At 42.5% G+C, this 14072-nt stretch overlaps 1 protein-coding gene across 3 annotated transcripts in view; it reads left to right on the forward strand.

The window, feature by feature from the left end:
- The window catches only part of TRPC5 (transient receptor potential cation channel subfamily C member 5), a 98382-nt gene extending 89163 nt beyond the window's left edge, over window positions 1–9219 (forward strand). For all 3 annotated transcript variants that reach the window (XM_040572301.1, XM_040572302.1, XM_040572303.1), the window contains 2 exons: window positions 1089–1178; window positions 1869–9219. In XM_040572301.1, coding sequence (XP_040428235.1) covers window positions 1089–1178; window positions 1869–2603 — 825 coding nt within the window. In that variant the 3' untranslated portion in view covers window positions 2604–9219. The remainder of the gene's footprint in view (window positions 1–1088; window positions 1179–1868) is intronic.
- The last annotated feature ends 4853 nt before the right edge of the window (window positions 9220–14072 follow it).

The following is a 14072-nucleotide window of genomic DNA, read 5'->3' on the forward strand; positions in this document are numbered from 1 at the left end:
AAATATCTCCTGAATGTTAGGTGGTACGTCAGACAATACTGTCAAAAGCCATAAATAATTTGTCTTACGTAGGACATCTCCTGTTTTCTGAAGAGTCTTTGTACGTGGAGTTGACACTTAACATACTTAGTCACTTTTGATAACAGACATTTGGTACCTTCTGACTTTACAGCACAGCTCACAGGTACCGAGAGTGGGATCTCAAAGCACCTCCCAGTAAAACCTTGGTGAGGAGCACAGGTTAAAGCTTTGGGTTATTCAGACTTCTTGTCTCCATTTATGGGGGAAAACGCAGGGAAGATTTGGGGTAGTCTTTTCTGTATATAGAGGTCAACCTCTGTGTGTCAGATAACAGTCCAAGCCTGCTTATGCAAAGCCAGCAAGGAGGTACACAAATGCGGAGCAAAATGGATCTCATCTAAGTTGTAACAAACAGCCCAGGTAATGCTGGGGAACAGTCACCAAAGGTGTGACTCTATACTTCCAGCGCTGTCCACAGATGCTGCAGCAGCTCTGTAAGGAGTTTTTAACCTCCCATTATAGGGCACCCAGGCAGCTGGCAGATGTGGGCTAACATGAACGTGCATTGCCCTGTAGAGTCCTGGCTGTTTGTTCTTCAGGTTATTTGTTGATAACACACCATCATGGACTTTCCAATATTTAAAGAAAAAATCTTAAAGTGACAAGCTTAGCCCATCAAGATACAGCATACACAGGTGAGACTGGTAATCTTGAAGGACTTTCAGCATCTGAGATTAAAAAAATGCATGAAGAGGTTTAAATGGCTTGAAGACATTTAAGATAATCTAGATTTTTTTTCTGGACAACTTTTACATATGCAAAGCAAGTACAACAAATCAGCTCACTACACTTAATAGCTGAGCTTTCAAGACGAAACGTAAATAAGCCTCTGCAAAGGTTTGTTCTATTTGAAAGAAAGTTCTGTTTCTAACAGTGATTTTTTTTTTTTTTTTTTTTTTAAGAGAGCAGAGTCAGGAGAGCCATCAGTAAGAACTCAATAAAGTACAGCAAGAACAGAATTTGGTCTGAGCCAGCAGCTGAATCACTTCTGTTGTTTCATATTTCAGGAAGTGATCAGAAATCTTGTGAAAAGATACGTTGCAGCAATGATCAGAACTTCCAAAACCAATGAAGGTTTAACTGAAGAAAATTTCAAGGTAACTTCCTACTCTTTAACAATCGTGTTACACTAATTCCAGTAGCCACTTGCAGAGTTCCCGCTAATTTAGGAATATATTTTGTGACCAACAGTGGAAATATGACTGTTACTGGAGCTGGGAAGGTATGTGATGTACATGCAGTCTTCTTTTGAGCAAAGAACATTCCTTATACGGGTGTCTTCTCATGTCTCAACGTGTCTTAATGCACAATATTTTACGTAGACAATGGCTTTGAAAAACGGTAAGAATGAAGTATCTGCTTTGAGTCAGCATTGCATTCCTAATCCTAAGCCGAGTCTAGGTTAATGGATACAGAGAATGCTTAAATTTGGGCCTATCAACTGAAAGATTCCTGCAACATTTCTAAATTCCAACAGTTTCACTTCTATAAATGTCTTATTTAGGCTTCCCCCAACCCCAAGCAGGAAGAAGAGGGGATAAGGGGTGGTCACAAAGGCTGGTCCCACAGCCCTTGAAGACGAAGATCTTGTAAGCTCTCCGACTCTCAGGCTTACCAATACATTCTTTCATGTCACCAAATCATAAAGATTTACATAGCATTCTTGTAAGTGTGATTTGGTGTCAGCCATTTGCATAACTCTTAACAATTCTCCCAAGAAAACATGATCATTCTTTCACATCACAGATAATGCTGCTGAGTGGCACTCATTTTCCCTCTTGCCCTAGGAATTAAAACAGGACATCTCAAGTTTTCGCTACGAAGTCCTTGATCTCCTGGGAAACAGGAAGCCCCAGAGGAGAAGTTACTCTACCAGCAGCACAGAGGTGTCCCAAAAGGATGAAACAAACGAGGACAGTGCTGGGGAAAAATCCAAAGCCAAGAGTGTGTCTTTCAATGTAGCCAACAAAAAGAAGGACTTCAATGTATCTGCTCTAATTAAAACCATGTCTGGGATTGATATGGTGGAAGAGAAGCCAAAAAGCAATGGGATCAGTAAGCGCTCCTTCATCCGAAATGGAAATAGAGTTCAGAGGCTTTCCAGCTCCAAGAAGGAGTCCTTTAAGAGACTGGGCCTGCTGTTCTCCAAAATGAACGGGCACGTCCCTGAAGCAAATTCAGAGCCCATGTACACTATTTCAGATGGAATTATTCAGCCACACTATATGTGGAAAGACATTAAATATTCTCAGATTGATAAAGATAGAGAAGAGAATTGTTCCAAAAGTGAAATTAACCTCAATGAGGTGGACTACAGTGGGAACACGAGACTTACAGGACAGAGCAAGGAGTGCCCTGTGGTTTGTACCAGCTCCCTTCACTGTGCTTCCAGTATTTGTTCCTCTAACTCCAAACTTTTAGACTCATCAGAGGATGTGTTTGATTCATGGGGAGAGGCTTGTGACTTGTTTATAAACCAGTGGAAAGACGGGCAGGAGGATCATGTAACAACTCGGCTATAAGTAAGGCTACCTTAACACCTGCTAGAAAACTTAGCTAATTATTTGTAATTGTTTGCTCTCACCTGATTCAGCATTATGAATTCCTTTCTGTCCACAGGAGAAAAAAATGTAAAACTACTTATGTTAACCTATTTTATAGCCATCTGCACCTTTTTTAATTTACTTTTTTACACTCACAAATACTGAACTGAAGGTTTCACTATTTATAAGGTCACTGTAAACTACGGGACTCCTTCGGATGCAGGCTTAGTCTTTAAATCCCACATAATTCAGACACGCTGGTGGCGGAGTAGAGGATTTCTCCAGTGCACTCATCATCATCCCAGCACCGCTGGGTTATCATCGCTGCTATCCAATGCCATCAGTTCCGCATCCTGCTCAAACCCCGCAGCATCACAACCAGCTGGTGAGCAGTGGCTTAGCAGGAGGCTGAGAATCATATTTGCAATCTTTTTAGAAAGTGTTTCAGGTTATAACTGGCTTTTCATTTTCTTTAAGCAATACCACCTCTGATTCTTTCAGCTGTGTGTTTTTTTCAGGTCATTATATCCATATTGTAAACTGTTACTGAATAAGAGACACCTTTGATCATCCAGCTAGAACATGTGATGATTTGCTTATTTACTTAATTGCTATTAAGAAATTCCCCTCGTAGGGAGCAGAATGACCTCCCACTTCAGTTGGCAGTGGAAGCTAGCACCTGGCCTTGCTACCAACTTCTACATAGATGAATGGACACAAAGCCAGCTGTGGCTGCTTGAAAGAGAAACCTCAGAGTGGTTCTCCTATCACTAACAGGGTGCACCAAAACCCAGCCCTAAACCTTCCCCTTATACCGACCCCCCTGAGCTGCATTTGGGTTTTGAAATCCCTGGTTTTATTTCCACTGCTGCATTCCTTTTTCGCTGCCTCTCTGGTCAATATCATGCTGTTAGGTAGAAAATCGTCCTCCTGGTGTACAGCAGTCACTTCCCTGGGTCTGTGAGCTGCATTTCTGAAAAGCAAGCTCAGCAGTAGCAGCTCAGACTGCAGCTGGCACCCTGGAAAGTTGCTGCAGTTCCTTTTCTAAGGTGCACCAAAAAGCAGTGCAGCAGATGTTACCCTTCTGTATCTTATGTTTTTTTCACCCCTACAACATTTGTGCTAGGCCCTCTCCAGATATTACCCATGTCCCTGCATTTTTGTCCTAAGGAGCATGAGACAGGGGAGAAGACAATAAGGGCAAAATGGTTGACACTGCTTTTTAACAACATGACACCTGAACTTTCTTCAGTGTTGTTGCTAAGAAATGCAGATGACTGGCACCTGATGCTGCTTCAGAGCTGTTAGCAGTCAGCTTTCTTGGAAGAAGCAAGTCCTGAGCTCAGAGATGGCCCTACCTTACCCCAAAGCTTCCTTACAAGTCCGTGCAGCCAGGCTAAAGGCTCTGTTCCCAGGACAGGTCACACAAGCTGGAGCATAGCCCAGGGGCAGGTGCCAAAAAATCACCTCTTGTGCGCAGTACACTGGGAACTGCATTTGAAAAAAGCATTTATGAAGGCTGGAAAATCTACACCAACACCCCTGGCTCATGAGAAGCTCTGAACGCAGAGCTCGAGATGGAGGCTACGGCCAGCCACAGTGTCAAGGAAAAAGAGCAACTAGGAGCAGAGACTCAAACGTGTTTCTGTTCTCCTTGCTCATGAACGACGCCAGCCCTGTTACCAGCATGCAGTACAAAGCCCAAAATATTTAAGCCCCTAGACATGCTAGTTAAGACAGAGTGAAAAGCATTCTTGTATCAACAGATTTCAGGCTTTGATACTAATTGCAGGGTTAGAGCAGCCTTTGAAAATTGCATCTCCTCTTCCTGTAAGTAAGGCTGAGCAAACTGACTTTGGCACTACACAGAGAGTCTTGCAGAATCGTAGGGTCAGAAGCAATTTGCTGATCTTTCAAGAAGAAATCCAGCAACCCTCTCTTTTACGATGCAAATCCATCCATATGTGAGAGCTGCAGTTAGAACCAACTGAAGGCAATTCTCAAAGCAGCCCACAATAAAAGCCTGCAGTTTAATAAACCAGCCTCTGTACATTTCTGGGAACACGAACATTAGCAAGAGCTGCTACAGGGGGATGAAGGGAAGGGTTTGAATTATTTTATGCCTCACCTAAGCACATTGCAGTTCAGGAAGTCTGCTTGACACGGGGCAGCACATCTTTGTTACCTTCTAGCACATAGGAGTGAAAACAACTCCAGTATGGTTATGCAGATTACATCAGCAGGGTTTAAAGCAGGCGTAGAAGCAGGGTTCATATCCTTGGATGGTGGAAGGGCTTTTAATTTTTCCATGAGAGCAAGCACGCTGCTACTGGCTATGACTAAATTGTGCCATTCAACTGCAGCCCTATGGTAACGGGTACAAATCTCAAAATGAAATGCAATTAACTCTGCAGCAGTGCCCCCCAAAAATGTAAAAATTACACTGGGCAATGCAAATCCCTTCTGTACAAACTGCGTGAGTCACGTTCCCCTGCCGTGCCCAGAAAGGGCAGGGGTAGGAACTGCCACATTGTAATGGCACAATGAATCAAGCAGTCTGCAATAATTCCTTGATAATGTTATGTTGAACGCGAGAGGTACATCATGGGGCTGCTTGGCTGGGGCTCCTGCAGGATTTGTTTCATGATTCAGATGCTTCCTAGCTCCCAGCTATGAGCCAGCCTCAGCTGACTTTTGGATTTAACGCAAATATTTGTGTTAGTAAGTGATTTATGCATGTGTCCAGGAGTATCCAAAACTGTCAGACTGATCCCCAAAAAGCCAAGTCTGTTTGACTGCACCTATGCACCCCCTTTGGTAGCAATAGACTTTACAGCAACTAGTCAATTATTGTTGTTGTTATTACTACTCTTAAGCAGAAGATTCATGTGAAGGAAATTGAAATATTTTGTGAAAATACATTTGATAAGCTTCAAGGATAGTCATTATACACATGCTAGGAATTTGGGATCATACCAGGTTTGATCACTTGTCCTATCTTTAGGTTTCCCACTCTTGAAGTAGCTTTATTTCTCACCTCCCATCCCTGGTGTCGTTTTCACCTGTTTTTTTTGAAGCATCACACCTAAAAACCATCACCAGTAGAAAGTTAAGACCAACATCCAGGTACAGAGCACCACACAGAGCTAGGTGTTTGTACTCAGGTCAGAGATCGAAGTTATTTCAGAAGTAAGGAATCAAGCGACATCTCTCTGCAGATTATTTGGGTAATTGTATATTAATCACATACTAGTGTATATGTAAATACTCAGCTATTTGTATAGTGGTCCCTACAGAAGCAGCATGCGCAGTGGTTAGAGCGCAGGATCAGAAAAGAGGACTTCTGAGGTCTGTTCCCAGCTCTGCCACTGCCTCACCTGTGACCTTGGGCAAGTCACTTAGCCTCTCTAATGCCTCAGTTTCCCCATCTGTAAAATAGGGACAATAATACTTACCTACCTCGCCGGGGGGTTAGTTCATTATTTATAAGCACTTTCAGATCTTCAATTTAAAGGCGCTATATACAGTCAGTAGTTAATACTTGTAGCAGTGGTATGTACTTTTGTTTTCTTATGACTAATTCAGGTTAGGATTTAGCTATGTACGTTACGATAGTTTTCCATATAGAAAACTAGCATGATTTCCCACGAGGGGAATTTTGGGGACTTCTGCAGTAGACAGAGAGCAGGAGCAGCATACTTTGTAAGCCTAAACTCTGACATCCTCGCTTGTGTGATTTGTGTCTCATCTCACCTTACTGCATTTGTGTTTCATCCTTTTTCTAATGGCACGTGTAAATTTTTAACAGAAACAGTCACTGTAAGTATTATTTAAATAAATACGTTCATATATAAATGTAAAACCTTACCTTTTGAGTAGGCTAAGATTGGTTAACCCAGCAAACTTCTAAGCATGGGGAGGTTCCACAGCCAGCCCAGCACTGACACACACAAAAGGATACCAGAGTTGGGCTATAGGAAAATTTCATTCTTTCTTTAGTGTTTGCATCTCATCCCGTCGCTGGCAATGGCAGCAAGTCACGCAGGTGACGAGGTGTCACAGGAAGGTGTGTGACACGCAGGGTGAGGGAGGCCATAGCTGGGGTGCAACCAGCGCCTGCCCACTTCACCCTGTGGCACGGGATAAGGCAGCTCCCAGACACTCACCCGGGCACCCAAGAAGCCTCCCTGGGCAGCCAGGAGGCTCTTGTGCCTCTGTGAGGGCTTCACCCTCATTTCTCCTTGGGTATGGTTGCTTTTTCTTTAGTGCTTGCTTAGATAAGAGTCTTTCCTTTGAGTTAGAGGAGCTCTAAGACTTGCATGGTGAGGGCACGACCTGCATTTTGAGCTCTCTTACAGGAACAGAAGCAGTGGCAGGGTATCTCCAGCAGACATTTGGAGAAGTACAAGTACTGTAAGCAGAGACCTGACTTACTCCTGGGCTATCCTGCAGAGTCAGAAAGCTACAGGAGCACCAGCTGCTCTGTGCCAGTAACTGCAGGTCCCACTTCCATTGGGACTTCTCGGCCTTGCTTTGAAGTTTCCATTTTCCTTTCCCAAAGGCCAAAATCTCACACACTTAAGTTTACCAGGAAGAGGTTCAATTTTGGTTTAGTTTTCGGCTGAGTTCTCCCTTAACCAGTCTGTCTGCTGCGTGCTAACACAGAGATGTCCACGAGAAAGCTGCATGCAGCCTCAGAGGCCCCTTTCCAAAGGAACAGCATCGCCCTCCCACCTCCGTTACAACTCCACAAAAAACAGAATGGAGAAGGAAAAAAAGCAAAGCCACCGAAATCACGAAGGCTGCCTAGAATTAAGGAAAGCTATCACCTTACTAAAAGCTCTCTGGGGCTGTCTTTGGGGTGGGTGCACCCCAAGGGCCCCTTCCTCTCCTGGCAGCACAGGTGGCTGCAGCCAGCAGCAGCAGCAACTTCCATTCACACAAAGACAAAATTAATTGGAATCGGTGAGACTGCAGTGAATAACAAATCAACTTGCTGGAGTAGCATCTGAAATAAACTGTTACCAAAATAATCTGCAGTTTTCAGCGAATGTGTAATTTGAAGCCCAACAAGTATAAAATCAATCCCTCACTGGATTTTTTGGGGGTGCGGTGGGGCAGTCTGGGCTGGCCACCTAAGTGTATTTTCAAATTCAACTGAATTGAGTTTTCACACTACCACTTTCCCTGTTTCAGACCATTACACTTGTACAAACAAGTCATTTATACAATTTTTACATAATTCCCTCCACCCAAACTAACTACTGCTCTAGAGTAAGTTGATGATCAAGAATGATGCTTAAAAAGAAGAATATGCTTTATCTAAAAAAAAAAAGTACATGTAAAAGGCAAAAGCATTTGATCCTTAACTTCCAAATGTTTGATAGTGTGTTATGTTTCAGGGAAACGCTTTTACTTGCTCTGCTTTTTTAAGGTGTGCAAAAAAAAAAAGTCAACACTAACTCCCAACCTAGCTCAAACCACCCGCAATTTTGAAAGCCAAGTTGATCGTGCAATTCTTTCTTCATACACAGACCCTACTCAGTCGGTGGCTCACCAACCATGGAAGACAGCACTGCCCATTCCTGCTGGCCAGCATGTCCTCCTTCAGCATGGTTTCTTTTGTTTCTTTCGGGGATTTCCTTCCCCTCCCATTTACAGCATTTCCATCAGCAGTAACTCCTAAACCAGAAGAAACGATGTGCTTAGACCGAGAGGTGATCAATCCAGGAGCTGGCCTTTCGGCACACGAGCTTAACAGAACACTGTGATACCTTTAGCCAACAGAATGAAATGCCTTTTGAGTATAAATAGTTGTTTTTGAGCAAGGGGGGCACTTTTTGGTGTAGCTATTTTTTGGGGTATTGTACAGTTTTATTTAAAAACTACTGAATGTGTTTATAAGGTGGGTCTGGGAACTAGAGGGCTAGGGATCTTTGAGAAGCAAAAGGATGGTAGCAGATGCTTAAGTACTCTATTTTCTATATGGCAAGCCCTAGAGAATTGGGCTTACACTGCAAACAGGCTTTTTTTTAGCAATCCAGTTTTAATATCAAAGTAAATCTTCATAAAAAAGCTATCACAGAAACAGCTTCACACCTGATCATGTTCTAAAACACCATTTCATGGGATAAAAAAAAAGTGAGGCTTTTTTCCTCTTTCTTTTATTTTTCGTCAAAAACTTAATGGCCTTTTACAGGCAACAGAGCTTTCAGATGTTTGGAGAATTTTGCTTATGTAAAGACAGAGTGGGGACCTCAGCATTTGCCCATTGAGCAGTAGTAGCCACCCCTAGAGGAAGGGGAGGACGAAAAGGGGGAAGAGCAAAAAGCAAAAACAAACGCTTAGTTTTATGTACTTTTCTACTTGCATCTTTTCTGTCTGTAGTGCAGATTCCACGTCATTCCCTCGCATAACATGTAAAAATGAAATGTATATAAATAAATAAAAATATTTATTTTATGTGTATTTTTAGCTTAACTGTAAACTGAAAAAAATAAAGCATTTAATTTTTTTCCCAAAAATGTAAGCCTATTGAAATTCAAGGTGTTTCTACCTTTTCAGATGTAACATTTCCAGCTGCCTATTGATAATAAACATTTATGAACAGTAAAACACGTGACATCTTATAATTTTTACCACGTTCCGCACAGCATCCTCAAGGGCTTTCAGTGGTCATAGGTGCACTTAAGGGCTTCAATTCTATATAAATTTATATCAGTGTTTACATGAAAAAGATGTGGTGTAGTCCTACTTACCTGCAACGAAGTCAGCCAGCCACATGTGAGCAAGTGTTCGTGGGCAAGAGTTGAGCAGCACCGGCCTGTGCAAAATAAAAATAAAAAAATAGTAATTTAAAAATCCCTTTCATTATATCCTCTCTGTAACAGGGAATAGCAAACCCACTTTAAGTGCTGGTAAATAAAATGCACCACATGAACGCAATTACTCCTGTGCAAAGGAGTCCAAGTATGCATAATTTCATTTTAATTCGCTCCCCAAAGATATCCTTCGACCAGCGTAACTATATCATCCACATTGGACTATACAGCAACATAGCTACTAGCGTGAGATAGTCATTAAGCAACAACATATAACTACATTAACATAATTTGCTCGTGTTAAGTTGTCCTCCAAATCTCATTAAAGTACTGTAGGCATACAGTTAAATTTCAGGTTTCCAGCAGCTACCAGAAGCTCTCGGTCAAGTCCCCAGGAAAGCAAGAGCTTTCCCAAGTTATACAACACTCAAAGGATGTCAGAAGGCTTTTTTTAGAAGATAAAAAAAAATGGAAAAAGGATATTTCAAAGTTAGATTCTTCAAAGTTAGATTCACATTCCCCTCTCTTATCGGAAAGCCTGGTAGTTCAAAGTTAAGGCACCCTGAATCCCCAGTTGTGTTTTCTACTCCAGAAATTGGGACCAAACTGCACCTGAAAATGACCTCCATGTGTACAGCCGTCAGTGCAGAGGCAAAAATCCTGGATTTGATCAGGGAGATAGGGAGGCAGACGCAGGAGTTTTGCAGAATATCCTCTCCCCCCTTACTTGCACTTCCTGAAAAAGTAATACAAACCACACACTCACATAATCACTGCAAATATTAAACATTTTTGCTTTCAACTCTGGCAAATATAAAAAAATGATGTAAAGAGGCAGAAACCAGTCTGAGATTCAGATGAAAAATGGAAATTGGCAGGGTAGGGAACAGGAAAGATATACGAAGGAGAGGGTAGAGGGATTTGGAGGGTCCACTACTTTCGTTGTTATAGGATGTGTCACTTCTTGAAGGACTGTTTTCTGTAACATAATGCTGTCAGGCAGCTGTCACAGCCATGAGGGAAGGCAATTACCATCGGGTAAACCTCAGCACCCCGAAGCTGGTGGCAGAACTTGTACCTCCTCCAGTGAAGGCAAGGTTTAGCAACAGAAATAAGCATATTGCCATAAATGATCCCAACATGTGAAAACACCCCGTCAAGACCCAGGCGCGTGCAGCCGTTACTGCAGATCACCACACTTGTAGTGACGACTGAACTGCAAAAAGCACCTGCCCATAGCCTGTAGCTAACACTGGAATATTTTGTACTTGCCTCGGCACAGCTGACTGCAAAGCGGTAAGCAGCAGTGACTTGAAGATCTGTAGGAGCTTCTAGATATTGGCCTGCCCTGCAAAATTTAAACTCTGATCTCATTTCAAAGCCATAAGGTTCTAATTCAGGAGTTTTACCTTCCTCCCTTGTGATAAAAGAGGTTACTTAGAAGTATTTTACGTTTGAATATTTCCCATCCATAATGCTGTGTGATTTTATAAGTGAGAAGGATATCCAGCACCACTCCAGAGAGAATGGGAGGCTAAAGCCAAACAACTGAGGCAGAAAAGCACCATGCCGTGGGTCTTTGCTTGGTCCTACCAACCACAGAGCAGTAGCCAGCAACATCCCTGCAGACTTCTGCCTGCCAGCAGCATTATCGGCATGATTTGCCTCTACAGCACTTACAATAATTACCTTCAGTAACAGATGGATTTTCACAATTCAAAAGACTTCAGAAAGACTCTAGCACGCAGCAGAGATGTGAGGAATGTCAACGTGCACGGGCTGAGCCAGGACCAGCGCTGCCCCTCCTAAGTGCAGGAAGGTGTGCAGCAGCTCAGAAGAGCGTGAAATACTTAGACAAAAGCCCACACCCCAAAACACAGAACTGTGGTTGATCACTGCTGGTTTTATCCTGTACTCTCAGAAGAGGCATGGCTCGGAGGTTGCTGGTGTCTAGGTGATCAGAAGTGCCCACATCTGACAGGAGCACTGCTCGGTGGTGCTACCTGCTCACGGACCTCTCCTGCACAGCCTTCAGGTGATAATGTACTTGGAGCCTCTGCCTTTCACCTAGGAAAACGTTGTGTGGAAAAGGAGGCGGCAAGCATGACTAGCACAGACTGAGCAGCGTGAGTCTTCCGTTCTCCCTTTTGAAGGCTGAAAACCTATCCACATAAAAAAATAAATCTAAAAAACAACAGATTTCAGGATCAAGTCTGTTTGCTTTAAAAATTATTATGCAACATACTTGAAGAAGCTGAATAAAGAGGACAAAAAAAAAAATCAATCTGAAGGAAAATTGTTCCCTGCAGGAATCAATGCTCACATTTCTCTGTGCTTCTACTCAAAGCTAAAATATGCTTACAGCTGGGAGCAACACCCTACTCCCCCTGTTCAGGGCAATTTTGCCGAGTATGAAACACAGAGCACTGGTCCGGTACCAAATTGTAACTGAGCCAAAGATGACAAGTTTTGATAACCACCAGGCTGACGTTGGGCTCCCCCCAAAAAAAAATAAATAAATCCAGAGCCCATATCTTGGTGTCTATGGCAGACATCCCTCCCTTCCCCCTAAACCATCACCCCCAACAAGAGAAACCTTCAACCCCTCCTGAAGTTCTGTGTGTTTTTAACATGAGTTACCTTACAGCCTCTGAAAAGGGAACTGGTTTGTAGCAGTTAGCCACTGGAACACTAAACCCCAAGACCAGCAATATTATTAATGCAAGGACGATGTAGCCAGGCCCAGTTATCTCTGGATCACAAAATGGTTGAAGCATGAAGGTGGCTAACTGTGTTTTAGGTAGAGCAGTGGCTTTTTTTTTTTTTTAAACTGTGAACAGCCCTCTCGATGCATGCATCAAGTCACAACTGAGGTGCCTTTGTGTGTATATATATATATATCAATAAGCAAGTTAACTGTACGTACATTACAGATATGAAAATTATGCTTAACTGATACAAATACATATGTCACAGTGGTTAACATGGCCACAAGAGCCAGGGCTAACACTGAAAAATCCACCTACTAGAAAGATAAGCAAAAAGATAAAAATCTTGACTCCCTACCACAATTATTGATCTGTGTTTCTAACAGCAGAAAAAAAAAGTTGACTCTTGTAGACAAAAAATTACCAGGAGATAAACATCAAATCTTAATTACGATAACCATTTGCATAAAAAAGCAAGGCTGTCTCCCTGACAGTGTAAGAAAGGAGGCATTATTATTCACAGCCGAAGCCTGAAAGTGGGGAGATTCACTTCAGTGAGTAATAGCAACTGCTTGGGATATGACAGATGGCACTCGTGACTGAGGTGGAAAGGCACTCGATGACTCCATGATGGAGATTGTACTTCTTAAATCTGTTCCATTTCTGAGTGCCTACGTCAGTCCCATGGTTCACAGATTCCTTTCAGAGGCTAGCCTAGTGAATGCTTTTTCAGAGGAAAAAACCCCTGTGGTATCTTCTCCCCAGTCTGAGAGAGGCCTGTGCAAGTCCCATGCTCTTTGAAAGAGACAAATACTAAGGCCAAAATCCTAATGGTCTCCCATTACATGAGAATCATATTTTGTGTGTGTTTTTTAAAGCTTGTACAACAGCTCATAATCAAATTAGCTCATCAGGGATCATTTTTATCATGCTTTGACTTTTCATCTGTCTCCTCCATCTTGAAAAACCTTATTAAACTACCAAGTTAAACGCACAGCGATTAGATTTGAAGAGACAAACCAGAAGCCAAGCTTACAACCCCCAGACAACAGGATTAAATCACCACCTTTATTAAAGGAGAGGGAAAAAGAGCCTTAAGAGTTTTAAGGAAATAAGATCAACACCAGAAGTGCTGGATGAATTTTAAAATAAAGTTGTAAGGAATCACTTTTTCCTGCTGTTTTTGCTCCTGTGTTTACTTAAAAGACAGCCTGATGTAAAGGCACGCCTCCCGCCCCATTCTGCAGTTGGTTCTTTATCCCTACTCAGCTATATAAAAAAAGTCACTACAAAGTCCAGAACACAGTTTATTTCAGCTTTATCAAGTAGCAATTGTGCCACACTTTGCAAAATTACAACTTAATTTCCTTACCTAGCCTACATGGGGGATTGTCAGGCTTGTTTGAATTATGATGGCCCAAATCTTTACAAGACCTGGCAGACATTACTTTCAGAAGCATGGTATTTGAGCTTGAATTCAGCATTTCAGTCAAGTTAAGATTTGGTAAATAGAGGTCTTTACTAGTTTTTAGGGCCCTCGGCACCAAGGTGCTATAAACCTGCAGTTGTGCCCTTGTTTGTTACCCCAGGACAGGGCTATGCCACCATGGTGCCCAGGCTAAAGGCAGGGCCACCACCTGACAATTTTGCACATCCAGTGCAAGTTTCCATCAGGGACAGAGCCTGTGCAGTCATTGGAAAGAATTAAGTTTGCAAGCAGAGAATATTCAACATTTTAATCCTAAACTTAACAAAAACACAGCTAGAGCTGCACTCTCTCATGTTAAAAGCTACTGCTTTCTCATAGGAGGTTGGAGCAACCTTACCCCACACAATTACACTTCCTCAGTTCTGCCGGTTGGATCACTAATCGTTAGGAACATAACCTGCCAGTGATAAATGACCACTCGCTTCCTTGT

Source organism: Cygnus olor, chromosome 13, assembly GCF_009769625.2.
Source record: "Cygnus olor isolate bCygOlo1 chromosome 13, bCygOlo1.pri.v2, whole genome shotgun sequence".
Taxonomy (NCBI): Eukaryota; Metazoa; Chordata; class Aves; order Anseriformes; family Anatidae; genus Cygnus; species Cygnus olor.